Source organism: Mustela putorius, unplaced genomic scaffold (assembly GCF_011764305.1).
Source record: "Mustela putorius furo isolate JIRA1106 unplaced genomic scaffold, ASM1176430v1.1 tig00001012_pilon_pilon_pilon, whole genome shotgun sequence".
Classification (NCBI taxonomy): Eukaryota; Metazoa; Chordata; class Mammalia; order Carnivora; family Mustelidae; genus Mustela; species Mustela putorius.
Window position 1 is genome coordinate 1,760,656 of NW_025421531.1, and position 18,505 is coordinate 1,779,160.

The 18,505-nt window shown below is 35.0% G+C and overlaps 1 protein-coding gene across 1 annotated transcript in view; it reads left to right on the forward strand.

Annotated features, from left to right (window-relative positions):
- The window catches only part of ZBTB41 (zinc finger and BTB domain containing 41), a 49,577-nt gene that overhangs the window by 19,505 nt on the left and 11,567 nt on the right, over positions 1-18,505 (forward strand). The window contains 4 exon segments of the mRNA XM_004756201.3: positions 2,840-2,935; positions 4,579-4,685; positions 6,265-6,370; positions 11,749-11,837. Coding sequence (XP_004756258.2) covers positions 2,840-2,935; positions 4,579-4,685; positions 6,265-6,370; positions 11,749-11,837 — 398 coding nt within the window.

Consider the following 18,505-nt stretch of genomic DNA (forward strand, 5'->3'; position numbering starts at 1 on the left):
GGGGACAAAATGCGAGAGTAGGTCTGATCCCAAAATTTATTTTTTATTTTCTGTGGTAAGAACATTTGACATGAGGTCTACCCTCTTAACAAATGTTTAAGTGTACAATACAGTATTGTTACTAAGTTATAATATAGTATTAAGTTACTAATAGAGTATTATTATTGTGTTATGGCATAATGTTGTACAGCAGGCCTCTAGAATTTACCCATCTTGTGCAACTGAAAGTACCCAATGAATAGCAGTTCCCCATTTCCTTCTCCCTGATTCAAATTGTCACCTGTACTCTGCCACTGTATAGTATGTGCATGCTAATGAGGTTCCTACTATTGTATTTATTCCTTGCTTCTTGATTTAACCATACTTGTTTCATTTCACAGAAATGTTCTTTTTCAACCTGTCTCTGAAAATTAGACGTAGTTCATAGTAAGCTTAGAAGCAAAATATATACAGCAGCCTATTTACGTTGGCTGTATTTCTGTCGGACTTCTAGTACCTGATCCATTCTAGATAGTCAGATGCTCTAATTGTGATGTACCCTCTTTTCCAGTATTCATTTTTTGACCTTACCTGCTGACATGTTGGAAAGGGCTTTTGCCAATGCTCAGGCAAGCTACAGCCAGACTTTGATACAGAGACACTGTTCGTACTATTTCTGTAGGCTCTTTACCTAATAGTAGCAATATTGTTAGATTTGTGCTTGCTACTGTTTTTCAAAAATACGTAGTATATATATACTGCTAGGTAGTAAAACAAAGAAGAAAGGGAATGGTTAACATAAATAGTTATCTCTGAGAAATCAAGGAGGAATATGTAGAGGCATTCTAAGGTATAACAATGTTCTAGGCCTCGTCCTGCATTGAAGTGTAATAATAGATGTCTTTTAAAAATATGTATACATTTTATAGCCTTCATTAAATGAGAGTTCCATAATTTTAAAACATTAGAAGTGCCACTATCTTAAAATACCAAATTGATATGATGGTAAAATAGGAAAATCAGTATGCTATATTTACATGAAAACTTACAGATGGATATAGTTCATTTTATGCATTATACATTCTTTTTTCTTAAAAGTCTTTCTATAAAACAAAAAGCAAACCAAAAATTAAAGCACTCTATCTTTTCACTTTTAATTACCTAATAGGTAGGAGTCTGGAATAGTTCTAGGGATAATTTCTACAAAGCAGAATATACCTGCAGATGCTCCTGTCAAGTGGGCCTTGTAGAAGAGCACCATCTACTGGCATAGGTCTGCCTTCATTTCAGGTTCAGCCTTAATACTAACTAGATGTGGGATTAAAATAAATGCAAGTAGTAGAAACAGTAAAAAGCCTGCCAAAGTCAGACACATTGCCTTTTACTGTCTTTCCTCCCAAAATAACTTCGCTGTCCTTACTCAGAACTTTACATATGAAGGAAATTTCTGAGTGTTAGAACTATAGGAAATGCTAGCTGTGTGTTTGGAGCAGCAATGGTTGGACAATACCCTGTTCAGAAGTAACAGAAGTAAAACCAGTGCATCACCAAAGTAGTAATTAGTAAAACCTTATTGTGCATCTATAAAAAGAGAGTTTGCAAACCAGGAACACTCCAACCAAAACACAGAATGAGACTCAGGTATGTTGTTTTATGCAGCTTATACAGTGAGAAAGCAGTGACTGATTATTCTTTACAGTGGTTGGTTGTGACATCAGGATTTTCTTAAGTGATAGGGAATGGGTTAATGGTTACCTCACATCAGCCTTGGGAAAGGGTTTAGGTTTTGCCTGTGGTTTTCAGAGGCGTAAACAAATGACCCAGCACAAGTTACCCTTGCAAAATAAGCTACGTTAGGCTTTGTTTGTGGGACTTGTCTGCTCAGGGAATTTTCAAGGCTAATCTCTGTTTTTTATTTTAACAAGTCCATCCCAGGTTAGTAGGGCTGGAGGATTTAGGAATGACAGTAATTGAATTCTTTATATGGTTGTTCTTTTTCACATTGGCATCTGGAAGTTACAAGGACTTGTAAAGCTTCCTTTGCCCTAAAACATTCTTTTCACAGATTACTGAGCACATATTTGAAAGGAATGGTACTGATAAACTGGATTGTTTATATATTATTAAATTCTCTCTGCTAAAATTCACATCAGCTTTACCTAACGCAGTAGTACAGTTGAGCATTTTTTATTGTACTTTTTTTTTAACGATTTTATTCATTTATTTGACAGAGAGATCACAAGTAGGCAAAGAGGCAGGCAGAGAGAGAGGGGGAATCAGGCTCCCTGCAGAACAGAGAGTCCAATGTGGGGCTGGATCCCAGGACCCTGGGATCACGCACGACCTGAGCCAAAAACAGAGGCTTAACCCACTGAGCCACCTAGGCGCCCCTTTTGTTGTACTTCTTGATAGCTGCTTAAGTTGGTGGCAAAGGAAGCCAAAGTTAATTTTGTGTATGTGTATGTGTTTTTAAAGGAAAGAGACAAAACAGGCATGATTATGCACTGGTGAGACTAACCTAATAAAAAGCGAAAATACTATAGGAGAAAGGGAAAATTGACATAAGATCTGTTAGCTTGAATATCTTTCTAGTAAGCTTTCTGAAAATCGTGCCTGAGAGAGAATGAAAGCAGGGGTAGGGGCAGAGAAAGAGGGAGAGAGAGAGAATCTTAAGGAAGCTCCACACTCAGCATGGAGCCCTATGCAGGGCTTGGTCTCACAACCCTGAGATCATGACCTGAGCTGAAATCAGGAGTCTGATGCTTAAGTGACGGAGCCACCCAGACATCCCTGAAACCTCCTTAATATAAATATTGACAATAGATGTCTTTAGATAAATGTATATTTTTTTTTAACACAGGACTACTTTGAAAGAACATTTGAGAATCCACAGTGGAGAAAAACCTCATCTGTGTAGTATCTGTGGGCAAAGTTTCCGTCATGGAAGTTCATACAGGTAAGTCAAGCCATTTTCCCCCTATATTAGGTAAGATAAATTATTGTAATTCCATTTTATCATTGCATTAGTTGTTTGTTGAATTAAAACATTTCTTAGCACTTAAAATAAATAAAGTTATGCAAAAAACTTTACTTACAGACTTTCCCCAACATTACAACTTTTAATAGTCTTTTATTCTATAGTGCAAAATATTAAATATTTCATCACCAAGTTTGCTAAATGCTTTACTGTCCAAGTAACTGTCATTTAAATGTGTATTGCATTACTTTTCTTTGAATCAAAGCTCATTAAAACTCTGATATTCTGGGGCACCTGGGTGGCTCAGCGGGTTAAAGCCTCTGCCTTCGGCTCAGGTCATGATCCCAGGATCCTGGGATCGAGCCCCGCATCGGGCTCTCTGCTCAGCAGGAAGCCTGCTTCCTCCTCTCTCTCTGCCTGCCTCTCTGCCTACTTGTGATCTCTCGCTCTCTCTGTGTCAAATAAATAAATAAATAATCTTTAAAAAAAAAAAAAAAAAAAAACAAAAACAAAAAAAAAACTCTGATATTCTAACCTTAGTATATTTCATTACTCTTGATCATCTGAAAATATTTCAGTATGAAATATGGCAAAATTGAAAACTCTAAGACTCTAAATGTTGGAAAATCTTCTGTGTATTAGTTGTAACCTGTCTAACTGTTTTTAATAGCTGAATACCAGACCACATTTCCAGTCTATGAAAAGTTGACTTTTTCCTGAATAAATAATTAACTACCTTCTGTGAAACATGTGTACATTTTACAGGTTTAATAATGCTCTTGGGGCTTTTAATCTTAAGGCTTTAATGTTTGCACTTTCACTTATTATTTACCTCTTTTTAAAAAAATTTTTTAATTTTACATGTAGTTAGATGTAGATGAACTACATCTTTTGTTATGGAATCAATATCTGTTTTGGCAACTTGAATGGGAAAGTTATTCATTTCACTGGGATATTTATAGGTGGAGGATTATGGTGCTAAAAATAATTCAAGTTAATTGAATTTTAATAATTTAAACCTTTTATAATCTATCTTTGGGTGACTATAAAATGAACTACACTATAAAATGACTATAAAATGAACTACAACCAAAGTGATTAGTGTGAAAAAAGTAACAAAATGTAATTGTCAGAAAGTTCATTACTTATAAAATTTACTAAATTCTCATGTGTTGATTTGTAAGTGGTATCAGTTGTAAAGAGAAGGGTTAATTCTTAATTATTTGCTATATCATGAGTGTAAGTCACTTACCCATTTGTCTGATTCTGATTCCTCCCGGCTCATTCCTACTTCTGCTGTCTCTGAAACTCCACCAGTCAGATAGTGACCCTAGACATTTAGTATGTTCAGTGAAGTAGATTGAGGATCTAGGTCAGGAAGGAAGGTCTTGGAGACATAGTGTATGTGCAGATGTTGAGGTGTTTCATTTTTTGAAAGAGATGAGTAGAAACCCCAGAGTTAGGTAGTAAGAGAGTGGGGAAAGATGAAAGTCATAGAAGTGGAGCAAATAATGTATGAAGGTAGGTGAGTATACAACCCAGTTTCCCTTAGTTAGAGTTAATCAAGATTTTTCCTTTGGTGTCACCAGTTTTTATGGTCTTCAACTTTTTTTTCTTTATAGACTTCACTTACGAGTACATCACGATGATAAAAGATATGAATGTGATGAATGTGGGAAAACGTTCATTCGTCATGACCATCTTACAAAGCACAAAAAAATACATTCAGGTACTTTGTAATGATGTTTACAAAATCCTTGAAAAAGAACCTACTAGAGAACATACTACATCATGCTTATGTTGGCTATCATTTTGATAATTTATCATTGATAATGCTGATTCTGAAAACTTTTTTTTAAATATCTGAAAGGAACATAATTTTGTTTTTGTTCACTGTAATTTTAATCATTTGGTTACCTGTTATGACTATAGACTATATTTTGATGTTTATTTTAATCAAATTCTCAAAATTTGCATTTTATATATTATGTGGATGTCTGTAATAATTGGTTAGCAAAATGTACTTGAAGAGAAATGATTATAGTTGGGTTTTAAAGTTTATGTAATAGGAATTTTTAAAACCCTGTTTTTGGAAAAGAGTACCTCAATAATCCTGATCAGTTTCAGATCTTTATACCATATTTATAATTTTTATATTCTGGGGCTTTCTTTCAATATTTTCCTCTGGATTGACGTTCAGGAAGTGCTTAGAAAGTCAACTATATGAGCACAATAATGGGAAGGAGCCATCTATGAGCACAGTAGAACAGGTGATTATTATTATTATAAACATAATCTAAATATAAAGTATGAAAATTATTTTTATTTATTATTTATTATTTTAATTATTTTCTTACATGATCTCAGTGAGGTTGCAGGGTGCAGTTGTTATCAATACTTTTAAGAGATGCTAACAGTCTGGTGACATTTTCACTGAAATTACACATTTTCATTTTCAGGAGGAGAATTCTAAATTCCTAATTCTAGAGATCACATGCTTTAATTGCATACTGGATTAAGTTAAGACAGTGGTTTTTAAAGGCAAGCCTTTGTAACTGAATATAAGAATAGAGATGAGAAGTGGGACTCATCTGGAATTTTACATCATATTTATATTTTGGCTCATTACAAATAAATGTGTGAAATCCCCACAGATAAAAAATACTTTAAAAATGAAGTACAAAGAGGGGTGCCAGAGTGGCTCAGTTGGTTAAGCATCTACGTTCAGCTCAGGTCGTGATCCCAGGGTCCTGGGATTGAGCCCCTTGTCGGTCTCCCTGTTCAATGGGGAGTCTGCTTCTCTCTCTCCTCCTACTCCTCCATCCTGCTTGTGCTCTCTTGCTCACTGTCTCTCTCAAATAAATAAATGAAATCCTTAAAAAAAAATACAGCAAAGATCTGAAAATGTTCAGGTCCTTTTTATCAACAGTAAAACAGCCTCTTCTTGATTCATTATATTTTCATTTGAAGTGTTTGACATATAGACCTACTCTACTCCCAGAAAGTTACTGAGGTTTGAAGTAATTTCATTTATTTTGCTGCGTTATGTTGAAACGTAAGATTTGAAATCTACAGCAAAAATCCAAGTGGTTTCTTTTCCAAGTGAGGGAAAAGGGCTCACATCCATGAAAATAAGCATAGATTCACTGAAGAAAGAGATTTGATTAAGAATATAAAGCAAATAGCCCAGAATAAAGGGTGGCTTTACTTTTCTGTTATATTTCCCACTATGTTATCTTACTGTTTGATAATATTTCTGGAGGTAAAAGTGAAGTGCATATTATAATCAAAATATTTGGGTCTTTAAGGTGAGAAGGCTCATCAGTGTGAAGAATGTGGAAAATGTTTTGGTCGTAGGGATCATCTCACTGTTCATTACAAAAGTGTACACCTGGGAGAGAAGGTGTGGCAAAAGTAAGTGAAAAAGCAATTTGATTACTACATTGGATAAGTGTAAGTTAGAGGAAAGTTATAACTTGCTTCATAGTTTTTTTTGTTTAGCTGGGGTAAGTTAACTAGCTCTATTTTTCTGGCTTCTGTTCCTTCTCTGCAGACCTAAAGGAACTGAATGAAACATTTTTGTTTTACTTGTTTTCATTTGACTTAGGCTAAAGATGGTAGACATTGAAGTTAATGATTAATATAAAATCTAGAAATTCTTTGGGCATTTCATTTATCTTTGGTTGTCTATGGCCATACCACCCTGAACGCGCCTGATCTCATCATTTATCTTTGGTTGCTGTGTCTCTTACCTAAAAATATAAGTGTGCTGCCTATATATTATACTTAATAAGAGCAATTATTGAGACACTTTCTAGTCAGAATTTAATTTCTTTTTAAGCACACTGAGCATTTAAAGTGGTATTTTATTTGAAGGAGGCATGTGCTGTCCTAAACACCAACTTTTTTTGTAATTCCAATATACTTAGCATACAATTATATTAGTTTCAGATATATAATATAGTAATTCAACAATTCTATACATTATTCAGTGATCATCATGATAAATGTACTTCTAAATCCCCAGCCTGTTTCACCTATTCCCCCTGCCCATCTCTCTCTGATAACTACCAGTTTATTCTCTAAAAGTCTGTTTTTTTGGTCTCTCTTTTTATTTTCATCACCAAATTTTTAATAAGGTTTAGTCAAAGTTTAACTGAGATGAGTTGTTGAGTGTAAAATGTTCAGAGAATCCATGTTCTTGGACTAAATGTTGGAACAAATGCTAAGTAATAGACATGGTCCAGGGTGCCAAGAAGCTTAGGTTAATATACTGAGCATGATCAACGAAATATACATAATATATTTAAATGTAGTGTGTGATAGACCATTTTGAAGAAGAGTAGGAAGTGCTGATTTGTATCTGTTTTTTATATTTCCATATACTGGTTTATATTTTCTTTCACTGATTTTATTCAGTGATTCAGTGAGTCAGTGTATTCATTATAGTCTTGAATTCTTATATTCGTGAGATAATAGGGATCTTATTAAGTGCTAGAATAGAAAGATACATATGATGCTGTATCGAAAAGGAAATAAGGGGGCACCTGGGTGGCTCAGTCAATTAAGCATCCAGCTCTTGATTTTGGCTCAGGTCGTGATCTCGGGGTCATGGGATCAAGCCCAGCGTCAGGTCCCTTGCTCAGTGCAGTCTGCTTGTTCCTCTTCCTCTGTTTCTCCTGTGGATTGGGTGCACTCTCTCAAATAAAAAAAATAAATAAAATATTTTTTTTTTAAAGAAGGAAATAAGAAATTCTACATATTGTATGAATGGATGGAAAATAGACTGAACTGCAGACTCACTTGCTTCTGAGATTCTATAACTTTTTCTCAACTCCTTTATACTTTTAAAAACTGTTCAGTATCTCAGGAGCTCTTATTATATAAATTACAATATAAAAATTACATTATTTAAGTTATGTAAATGTATTAGAAATTCAGTTGAGAAAAAATTAAGTACTTATTTATTAATTCACTTAAAAATAATAATATTGCCATATAGTAATATGCCCATATGTAAATCTGTCTGCTGGCTTAATAGAAGACAGTTGGATTACTGCCATGCATTATTTTATTTGAAGTAAATGAAGAAAATCCAGCCTCTCTCTATACATAGTTAGATGTATAGCAGTCTTAGATAATTGTGGCTACACCAAAACTATTTAAATGCTAGTTTCTTCAAGATAGTTGCAAGGTGCAATCTGAAACAAGATTAATGAAATTGCATACTCTGTTACAGTCTCTTGGTCTTTTACTTGAATGAATTTTTTAACCTATGCATAAGTTGTAATATGCATTTGTCATTTGGAAAATATGTGTTCAGTAAGTTATGCCAGTTGTCTAAATGTTAGCACATTTCCCAGTAGCAGATCAACAAATCACATTGCCTCCAGTCTCTCAGAAAGGTGTGTTGGGAAGCTGTCAATGTGACAAGGGCAGCCACAAGTTCTCCAAAATCTTTATACTAGCTCGAAAGCTCAAACTTTATCACTGATGACAATACTGAAGTAACAGGTTTACTTCTTTTAATTTTCAAGAAAGTATCTGCCAAATACTCAAGTCTGTAACCATGGCTTGTCTTTTATTCTTTCAAGCAAAATGGTATTTCATAAAGAAAGTGGTTCCTTCAGCTCATCCCTCAGACACATGTACTTCAGTGTGCAGAAGGGCCCCTGTGTCCTTGTGCCTTCATGACTGAGAACAGTACAAAGGCCACAGTCTGAAAGGTTGAAACTTAGTAAAATTAGTAATTTAACTCTTTTACCACATTTTTCTTTTCTTTTTGTGAGTGCCTGACAGTGAGGAGCACAATCATCATTAGTACATTTTGGTTCCACTGCCTTGTTCAGAGCTCAGATACCAGCACCTTTACCTGCCATGTTTTTTTGTATATGTCTTTAGTGTAAATGCCAATACAACGAGAAAGGCAAATAATGTTACAGTATTATTTTGAAAATAACTTTGATCTTGGAAACCTTATGAAAGAATTTTGGAATTCCCTCACTGGTGCAGGAGCCTGTGGGTCTATCTACTGGCGTAGGTAATTTTGGAACCAGAACCTGTAGGTTCCACTTTCTACAAGGGCTGGCTAATGGTGAATCTAGAATGTGAAGCCTTGCATATCATTTTATGGAACCAGTACTTATTCCTGTGTGATACAAAGCCATTGGAGATTTTAAACAAGAGGGTGACACAGTTGGATTTCTTTTGGGGTAGATCACTATTGGTGTAGGGAGGCTGGGTTTGTAGTGGATAAATTGAGGGAAATAAATCAACCACTTAGAAAGTTGTTAGAATTTTGGAAAAAGATAGTGGGTGCCTAGCTAGGGAATAGCATTAGTAATAAATAGTAGAAGGTGTTTATTTGAAAAATACTTAATTTTTTGAGAGAATGAGAGTAGTCATGGATAATTCCTGTTCTCAAGGAGTTCCTCTTTTCAAATGGATGTTTGATAAATGAGCCACTGAGACAGAGAATACAGAAGATGGACTAAGTTTACAGAGGGAGATGATGAATTGTTTGGTGTGTATTGACTTTGAGATGCTTAATAGAAACTCAAACATAAAATGTGATAGGTAAATCTAAGTCTGAATCTCAGGAGTGAAGTCTGACCTGTGGATAAAGATTTATACATGAATACATTCAAGCCCATTTTCCAGGAAGAGAATGTGGAGTGATGAAGGTTAGCACCCCTCCTTTTACCCATTATTTTCTACATTTCTTCTTCCCTTTTAAACATTTAAAAATGGTGTCTCTATTTCAGTATCCATATCTACTTCTCCACTTTCCATTCAGTGTAACAAGCTGTTGTGATGTGATCTCTGACTTTACTAATACCTCTTAAATTGTTGTCAGCGTAAGTTCCTTATTTCTAACTCAATAGACATTTTTAAAAAATAATTTTATTTATTTGAGAAAGAGGGAGAGAGCACAGGTTAAGGGAGGGCACAGGGAGAGGGAGAAGCAGGCACCCCTTGAGCAGGGAGCTCAATGCAGGACTCAGTCCCAGGACCCAGAAATCATGACTTGAGCCAAAGGCAGAAACTTCACCAACTGAGCCACCCATTTTTAAGTCCTTTTCACAGTGGGCATCTCAACTTCATTTGGAACTTTTTATTAATCCTATCTTGAAAACCCATACTCTAACATCCATAAGAGAAAGAAGAATCCCAGATACATGCATAGGGCCTGACCCATTGAGGTCTTTGTAGATTTTATCTTTATTTTATGTTCACTGTGAGGCACTTAAAGTGTTTGAGCTTATGTGTGTTTAAAAAGTCACTCAGTTCATAATATAGACCAAGATTTCTTAGTCACAGCAATTTAGACATTTTGGGCGGGCTAATTCTTTGTTGGGGAGCTGGCCAGTACACTTTAGGTTTATTTATTGGTATTCCTGACTTCTGTCCACCAGATGGCAGTAGCACCTACCTAGCCCCAGTTGTGAAAACCAAAAATGTCTTCAGGCATTGCTAAATGTCCTATGCAGGGCAGAAAAGACCCCTGTGTCTCTCTATGTGTGCCCCTGTTTGTATCTCCATTTGTAATTACTGTGAATATGAACAGAATAAGACAAAACAAGTATACTAGTTACAGGTCTTTTGCTAAGTTCATCAGTGACACTCCCAAGTCACTAAATCTAGATTATCTTTTTAAATGTTTCATCAAGTAGAAGTAAGTTTCTGGAAGACAGGACCTTGCATGGAGTTTTTGTAGCCGCTTTGTAAATGTTGAGTTGAATGGCTTGAAAAGTACGAGTGGCATTTGAAACCTTAGGCGTACTGTTGCTGTTGAATATTGGTAACGATATGCGTTAAACATTCCAGTAAGACTCAGTAGATAGGTTAAAAGCAAACTGTCTTACAGAACATTATAGTAACCTGTGTTTGAGTTAGTTTGGCATGTGCTCATCAGATATGAATTACTTCCAAGGTGAGATGATAGGTTTCCTAATAACCACCACTTAAATGCTAATCATTTTACAATGTCTTAATCCCACAATGAAATTGGAGTCCAGGATTGTTTAAATCACACACACATATTCTTAGGTACTGCACTTTACTGCTTGATAAGGTAGATTTGAGTACCTTGTAGCTTCTTATGTCTTTTAATCTGTGATAAAAATAAAGCTCTGATATTGTGTTCTTTTAAAATTTAAGTATAAAATTTAGCTTCAAGTTTGTAATATTTATTATTTGTGTTATTAAGAGAACCAATTGGAGCAGTGTCACCTTTTTGATGGAGGCACATTTTGAGTTGCTGCAGTTTCTCTTCATTCAGCCCCAGCATCTATTTTTTAAATTTGACTAAGGTATACTCTACATACAGAGAAATTCCTAGTTTTGTGCATGTTTTGACAGATGCATGTAGTCATATAACCATGACCACAGTCAAGATACAGTGTAGTCCATCACCCCTAAATTTCCGCCAGACCTCTTTGTTCAACTCCTTTTTTCTTCCTTGAACCCATAATTGGTTTGTTTCTGTCCCTATAATTTTTCCTTTGATATTTATAATAGCAAATAATAATATTACAGGAGTTTAGTGATTTAAATCTTAAAATTAAGTGGTTTAAAGTCTAAGGCCTCTTTTTATAGATTTGCTTATTGAATGTAACTGGAGGAGGAAGAGCCAGAAGTAAGTTTGATACTTTAAAAGTATTTCTACATTCCTTTGGAGTTCTGTGCTGTATTAATGTGAGAATTACATGTAAACTTTTTAAGTGTTATAACCTATTTTCATTATATTATTAAAGTTATATTGAAAACTCTACCCTTTTTATGTTTCTTAGATATAAAGCAACCTTTCATCAATGTGATGTTTGTAAGAAAATTTTTAAAGGCAAATCAAGTCTGGAAATGCATTTTCGGACGCATTCAGGTAAAAGTTAATGGGTATTTTATTTATACTTTTGTGTAATTATTCAGGAGTAAAATATGGACTTTTAAACTTGGTTGTTCTTGGTTAAATTTTTTGTCTTTTCCCCATATGATTTTTACTTACTTTATTAAAATTGAGGTCATGGATGAGTAATATTCTGCCCTTCAGTTCTCTATAAGCTTCAATATTTTTGAATATTATTTTGTAAAATTCGGGCAAATTTTTCTCCATGGGGAATTTACTCACCTTTTAGCTCTAATACTCCCCTTTTCTGGATATTTATGTTTGTGCTGTATCTGTGTAACTCTCTGAAGACATTCCTTTTTTTTTCCTCTTTTGAATGAATAAGTCAGATAGGATTTGATTCTTACCAGTTTACTCTTTTTTTAAAAAATTATTCGTATTAACATATAATGTATTATTTGCCTCTGGGGTACAGGTCTGTGAATCATCAGGCTTACACATTTCACAGCACTCACCATAGCACATACCCTCCCCAATGTCCATAACCCAGCCACCCTCTCCACCTCCCCTTCCTCCAGCAATCTTCAGTCTGTTTTGTGAGATTAGGAGTCTCTTATGGTTTGTCTCCCTCCTGATCCCATTTTGTTTCATTTTTTCCTTCCCTACCCCACAAGCCCCAACTCTGCTTCCCAATTCCTCATTATCATTGAGATCATATGATAATTGTCTTTCACTGATGAACTTACTACGCTCAGCATAATACCCTCTAGTTCCATCCACGTCGTTGCAAATGGCAAGATTTCATTTCTTTTGATGGCTGCATACTATTCCATTGTGTATATATACAACATCTTCTTTATCCATTCATCTGCTGATGGACATCTAGGTTCTTCCCATAGTTTGGCTGCTGTGGACATTGCTGCTGTAAACATTCGGGTGCATGCGCCCCTTCGAATCACTACATTTGTATCTTTAGGGTAAATACCCAGTAGTTTGATTGCTAGGTCATAGGGTAGTTCTGTTTTCAATTTTCTAAGGAACCTCCATGCTGTTTTCCAGAGTGGTTGCACCAGCTTGCATTCCCACCAATAGTGTAGGAGGGTTCCCCTTTCTTCACATTCTTTCCAACATCTGTCGTTTCCTGACTTGTTCATTTTAGCCATTCTGACTAGAGTGAGGTGGTATCTCAGTGTGGTTTTGATTTTTATTTCCCTTACCAGGTTACTCTTGTATACTTTCCTTTTCACATAGTGAGTTGTGATTTTAGGTAGTTTATAATAGAATGATTTGTTTCAGCTGCTTTCCAGAAGATACCATTTTCTAAACCCTTCTTTGTTCCCCCTTGGTAATGCTGCCATATTTTGAAATACACACTGTGTTGGATTCTTTCTTAGATGTTGTCATAGTCCTTGTTTGACTTCCCATAGAAATTAAGAATTCTTTTTTTTCTCTTCATTTTTTTTATTAATTTCTTTTCAGCATAACAGAATTCATTGTTTATGCACCAGACCCAGTGCTCCATGCCATATGTGCCCTCCATAATACCCACTACCTGGCTCCCCCCTCCTGTCACCCTCCCGCCCCTTCAAAACCCTCAGATTGTTTTTCAGAATTTATAGTCTCTCATGGTTCATCTCCCCTTCCCATTTCCCTCAACTCCCTTCTTAAACCTAACCTTTCTTTCTTTAAAAAAAAAAAAAAAAAAAACAACTTATTTGTGCATTTATGGCTGTTTTGTTCTATATTTATTTGGACTTTCTCAAGCCATTGTTCTAGAAGAGAAAAATAATTGATTTCATAAATACCAGAGTGGAAAATAACTGGATTTGGGCAATTTCATTTATTACTTGTACAGTGCTGCTATTAAAAATAAAATACACCCCCCCAAGGAAAAAGTCATAATTTGGGGGTACATAAATAGGAATATAAAATGAGGAAACCATATTAATGCTATCTTCCATATTATTTATGAATAATAAGCTTAATAAGCTTATGGTTTGAAAGAGATGAACTTACAGGAAGTTAATTCAAGACCATTAATGATTTAAGAATTGTAAAACTGGGGCACCAGGGTGCTTAGTGGGTTAAAGCCTCTGCCTTCGGCTCTAGGTCATGATCCCAGGGTCCTGGGATTGAGCCCTGCATCTGTGCTCTCTGCTCAGCAGGGAGCCTGCTTCCCCTTCTCTCTCTGCCTGCCTCTCTGGCTACTTGTGACCTCTATCTGTCAAATAAATAAATAAATCTTTTAAAAAGAAAAAAGAATTGTAGAACTGCAGGAATTATTTAAGAGGAGAAACTTAATAAGGGCTTCATGATTATATTAAGTTTTTGAAAACATTGACTTATAGTAATTAGTCAGTGACCAGTGACAATGTGGAATTTCCATCTCTGAATGTCTCAATTGGAATTAGGGACAAGTCACTCTGCCCATTGAAAACTGCAGAAGTGAACTCAGTCACGGAATAAGATAAAGTTTATGGCAGTTAAGAAACGAGAGGGAGAAATCACCTAAAGCAGAGGTCAGTGAACTTTTTTGGTAAAGAGCTAAATAATAAATGTTTAAGACTGTGGGGCACCTGGGTGGCTCAGTGGGTTACAGCCTCTGCCTTTGGCTTGGGTCATGATCTCAGCGTCCTGGGATGAGCCCCGCATAGGGCTCTCTGCTCAGCAGGGAGCCTGCTTCCCCCCCCCACACACACACACCCCGCCCCCGCACTCTCTGCCTGCCTTTCTGCCTACTTGTGATCTCTGTCTGTCAAATAAAATCTTTTAAAAAAAAAAAATTTTTTTTTTTTTAATTTAAAAAATGTTTAAGACTTTGTGGCCCAGACAGTCTCTATCACTCAACTGTGCTTCTGTAGCATGAAAGCAACTTTGGATAATGTGTAATCAAATAAACATGGCTGTATTCGAATAAAACTTCATTTACAGAAACAGGCAAGAGGCTGTATTCGGCTTTCAGGCCATAGTTTGCCAACTCCTAATGTTAATTTAATCATCAGGCTACCCAGACAGTGTGACCCTTCCAAAAACAGGTTACCATATTCCCAAGTCCATTCCTGAGATTTAACTCACTTTTATATCTGTACACTGAGAGCTATAAATACTCTTAGGAGTCTTCATAATTACCACTGGAAATAGATTCACGAGAATGTCAGCTTATTATTATTCACTTTCTAGAGAATGAATAGTGTATTAGCCAAGGTATCCTTTTTCTCGAATCAAGGAAGCAGAGTTGCTAAATTTATTAACTAGAAAAATTGCTAAATACAGTTATAGAGTAAAATTAAGTAGTAATTTTATGGAATAGTTTATCAAGGAAATGGTGAAGGATACTGAATCATCTTTAGTTTTGTAAAGCTAAACTTAGTACCTCTCTTGTGACCAGAATAATTTTGCTCCCCAGATTCCTTTTGCCTCGCCAGGATACCCTTAGCGCATTATCTGTACTGCTTTTTTCAAGAAACAGATTCAGGTTTTTTTGGAATCCCCTTAACTAGATCCCATATAGACCTTTTCTTTTCTGTTAATGTATTCTTTCTCTAGGCGAGCTGTAACTAATGGATTGGTTTCAGTTTTGGCCAGGTCAGTGTACTTAATGGTTCAGATGAGAAGGTATGATCAGTGCCTAACCCAGGACTTGCAAATAGTAGGTGCTTAATAGTATTTGTTGAATGAATGAATTTATCATATTTACCTATGACTGACATCTAATCTATCTGATGTTTTCAAACCGCACAATTAGGGAAATAAGTTGGAATTCAGATGACTTACTCTCATCTGTTATGCGTTTTGCTTGTTGTAATTCTCAGAATAGTGATTAGATCTGTTCTCAGCAGTAGTCTTGTTGAAATGTAGTGCATTCATTTAAAACAGGCATTAAAGCTGATAAATTTAGGGCCTGAATTTAGACTTGGTAGAATTATTTAAACTATATGTAAAGTACCCAAATCTTAATGAACAGTTCAATGAATTTTTATTTTATTTATTTATTTGACAGACAGAGATCAAAGTAGGCAGAGAGGCAGCCAGAGAGAGGAAGGGAAGCAGGCTCCCCGCTGAGCAAAGAGCCCGATGCGAGTGCTCAATCCCAGGACCCTGAGATCATGACCTGAGCTGAAGGCAGAGGCTTTAACCCACTGAGCCAGCCAGGTGCCCCTCAATGAATTTTTATAAGTGAATACATCTACGTAAACACCACTTAGATTAATATAAATTATTAATATATTACTAGTACCAGAATTGCAGAAGTATCCTCTTTGGTCCCTCCCAGTTAATAACCTCCTTGAAAAATAATCATTATTATGACTTCTATCACCACTAATTAGTTTTGCCTGTTTGAACTTGATATAAATGGAATCATACAGTATGTACTTTTTTTTTTGTCTTGTTTACTTCACTCAGTATGATGTCTGTGATATTCATCCATGGAAATGGTTTATTTCCTTTAATTTTCATAATAATTTTATCCATTTTATTGATAAAATGTTTATTTATCCATTGTACTTTGATGGACACTTGGTTTGTAATTACCTGGATGTATTATGAATAAAGCTGCTCTGAAATTCTTGTTCATGATTTTTCATTATACATACACATTTATTTCTTTTGTGTATATGCCTGGCCAGGTTTGTTGGCTGATAAGATATGCATATATGTTCTACTTTAGTAGACATGACTGAACAGTTTTCTAAGGTAATTATGCAGTTTGTGTTTTTACCAGTGAGTATATGGTTTATGAGAATTCCAGTTGCTCCCTATTTTCACCAACACTTGATATTGCCTTTTTTCTGCGCTATTCTGATGGATATGTAGCACTGTCTCAAAGTGGCTTTAATTTGCATCTCTGTGAAAATAATGATACTGAGCACCTTCCCATATATACTCATTTGAATATCCTCTTTCTTGGAATACCTGATTCATTCTTCTGTTGATTTTCTTAAACTGGATTGTTTGTCTTTTTCTAATTCATCTTCAGGAGTTATGTCTGTATTCTGGATGAGTCCATTGTTCGATATATAAATTGCAGATTCATTCTACTCTGTGGCTTCCCTCTTCACTCTAGTAATGGCATCTTTGAGTGAATGAAGTTTTAGAATTTTTTAGAAGTCATGTATCAGGGGTTTTTTTCTAGTTAGTTTTTTTTTTTTTTTTTTAAGATTTTTTATTTATTTATTTGACAGAGAGAAATCACAAGTAGGCAGAGAGGCAGGCAGAGAGAGAGAGAGGAGGAAGCAGGCTCCCTGCTGAGCAGAGAGCCCGATGCGGGACTCGATCCCAGGACCCTGAGATCATGACCCGAGCCAAAGGCAGCGGCTTAACCACTGAGCCACCCAGGCGCCCTCTAGTTAGTTTTTTACTGTATCCTCTTTGAGAAATTTCTGCCTATTCCAAGGTTGTTAATATATTTTTTTGTTACCTTCTAGAAGATCTGTTTTAACTTACATATTTAGATTATGAACCTTCTGTAATTTACTTTTGTGTTCATTATTACGTAAAGATCAAATTTCCTTTTTAACTTCTTTTTGCATGTAGCTCTCTAGTTACCTGAGCACCATTTATCGTAAAGACCATCCTTTCCTTACAGCATTTCATTGGCATATTTGTTTTAAATTAAGTGATGATATATGTGTGGTTTCTTTTTGGGCTTTGCTCAGTTCTTTTGTATTATTTGTATATCCTTGCACCACTGCTATATATGTAAATTACTATGACTTGATATCTGGTACTATAAATTATCCAACGTTTTTTTTGGTGTCTTTATTATTCTTGTTCCTTTATGTTTTTAGACAAATTTTGAAATATCTTACTAATTTCCAAACACAAACACCTGCTGGAATTTTATTAGAATGTCCTTGAATATTATATTCAATATATATTATAATTATACTATAATACAAATCCTATAATATATAATAATTATATAACAATTATATAATTATATAAATAAATTATATATAAAATATATAATTATATATTTTCTAATATATATTTTACAATGTATTGTTATATATTATATATTTAATATATACTAATTATATAATATAACATTATATTAATATTATATTCCATTTTCAATTATATAGTCAATTTTTCCTTAATTGATTATCTTTATAATATTGAATCATCCAATCCATGAACAGTCTGTACATTAACTTAAGTTCTTTTAAATGTTGTTCAAAGATGTTATGGTTTTGGGGAGTACCTGGTTCATTTGGTGGAGCATATGACTCTTGGTCTCAGGGTCATGGTCTCAGGCCCTTGGACATGGAGCCTACTTAAAAAAGAAGTTACAACTTTTTAGTGCAGATATCTCGCACATTTTCATTAGATATGTGCCTAGATATTTGATGTTTTTATACAAAATTGAAAACTGTTTTTATTTGTATTTGTTTCTGATGTATAAAAATGCAGTTGAGTTTGTATATTGACTTTCTATCCAATGACTTTGCTGTAAGTTATTTTCATAGTTTATCTCTTTTTTGGATTTTTTTAGGCATACAAACTGGCCATCTGTGAATAGTGAAAATTTAATTTATCCCTTTCTAAATCCTTTTCTCTCCCTCTTGGCCTTACTACTTTGGTTGACATCACTAGTGGTATATGATTAGAAATACTGAGTAGTGGACATCCTTGTCTTACTCTGAATCTCCAGGGAAAAGCTTTCAGTATTTCATAATTAAGTAAGATGTGTTCTGGGGCTC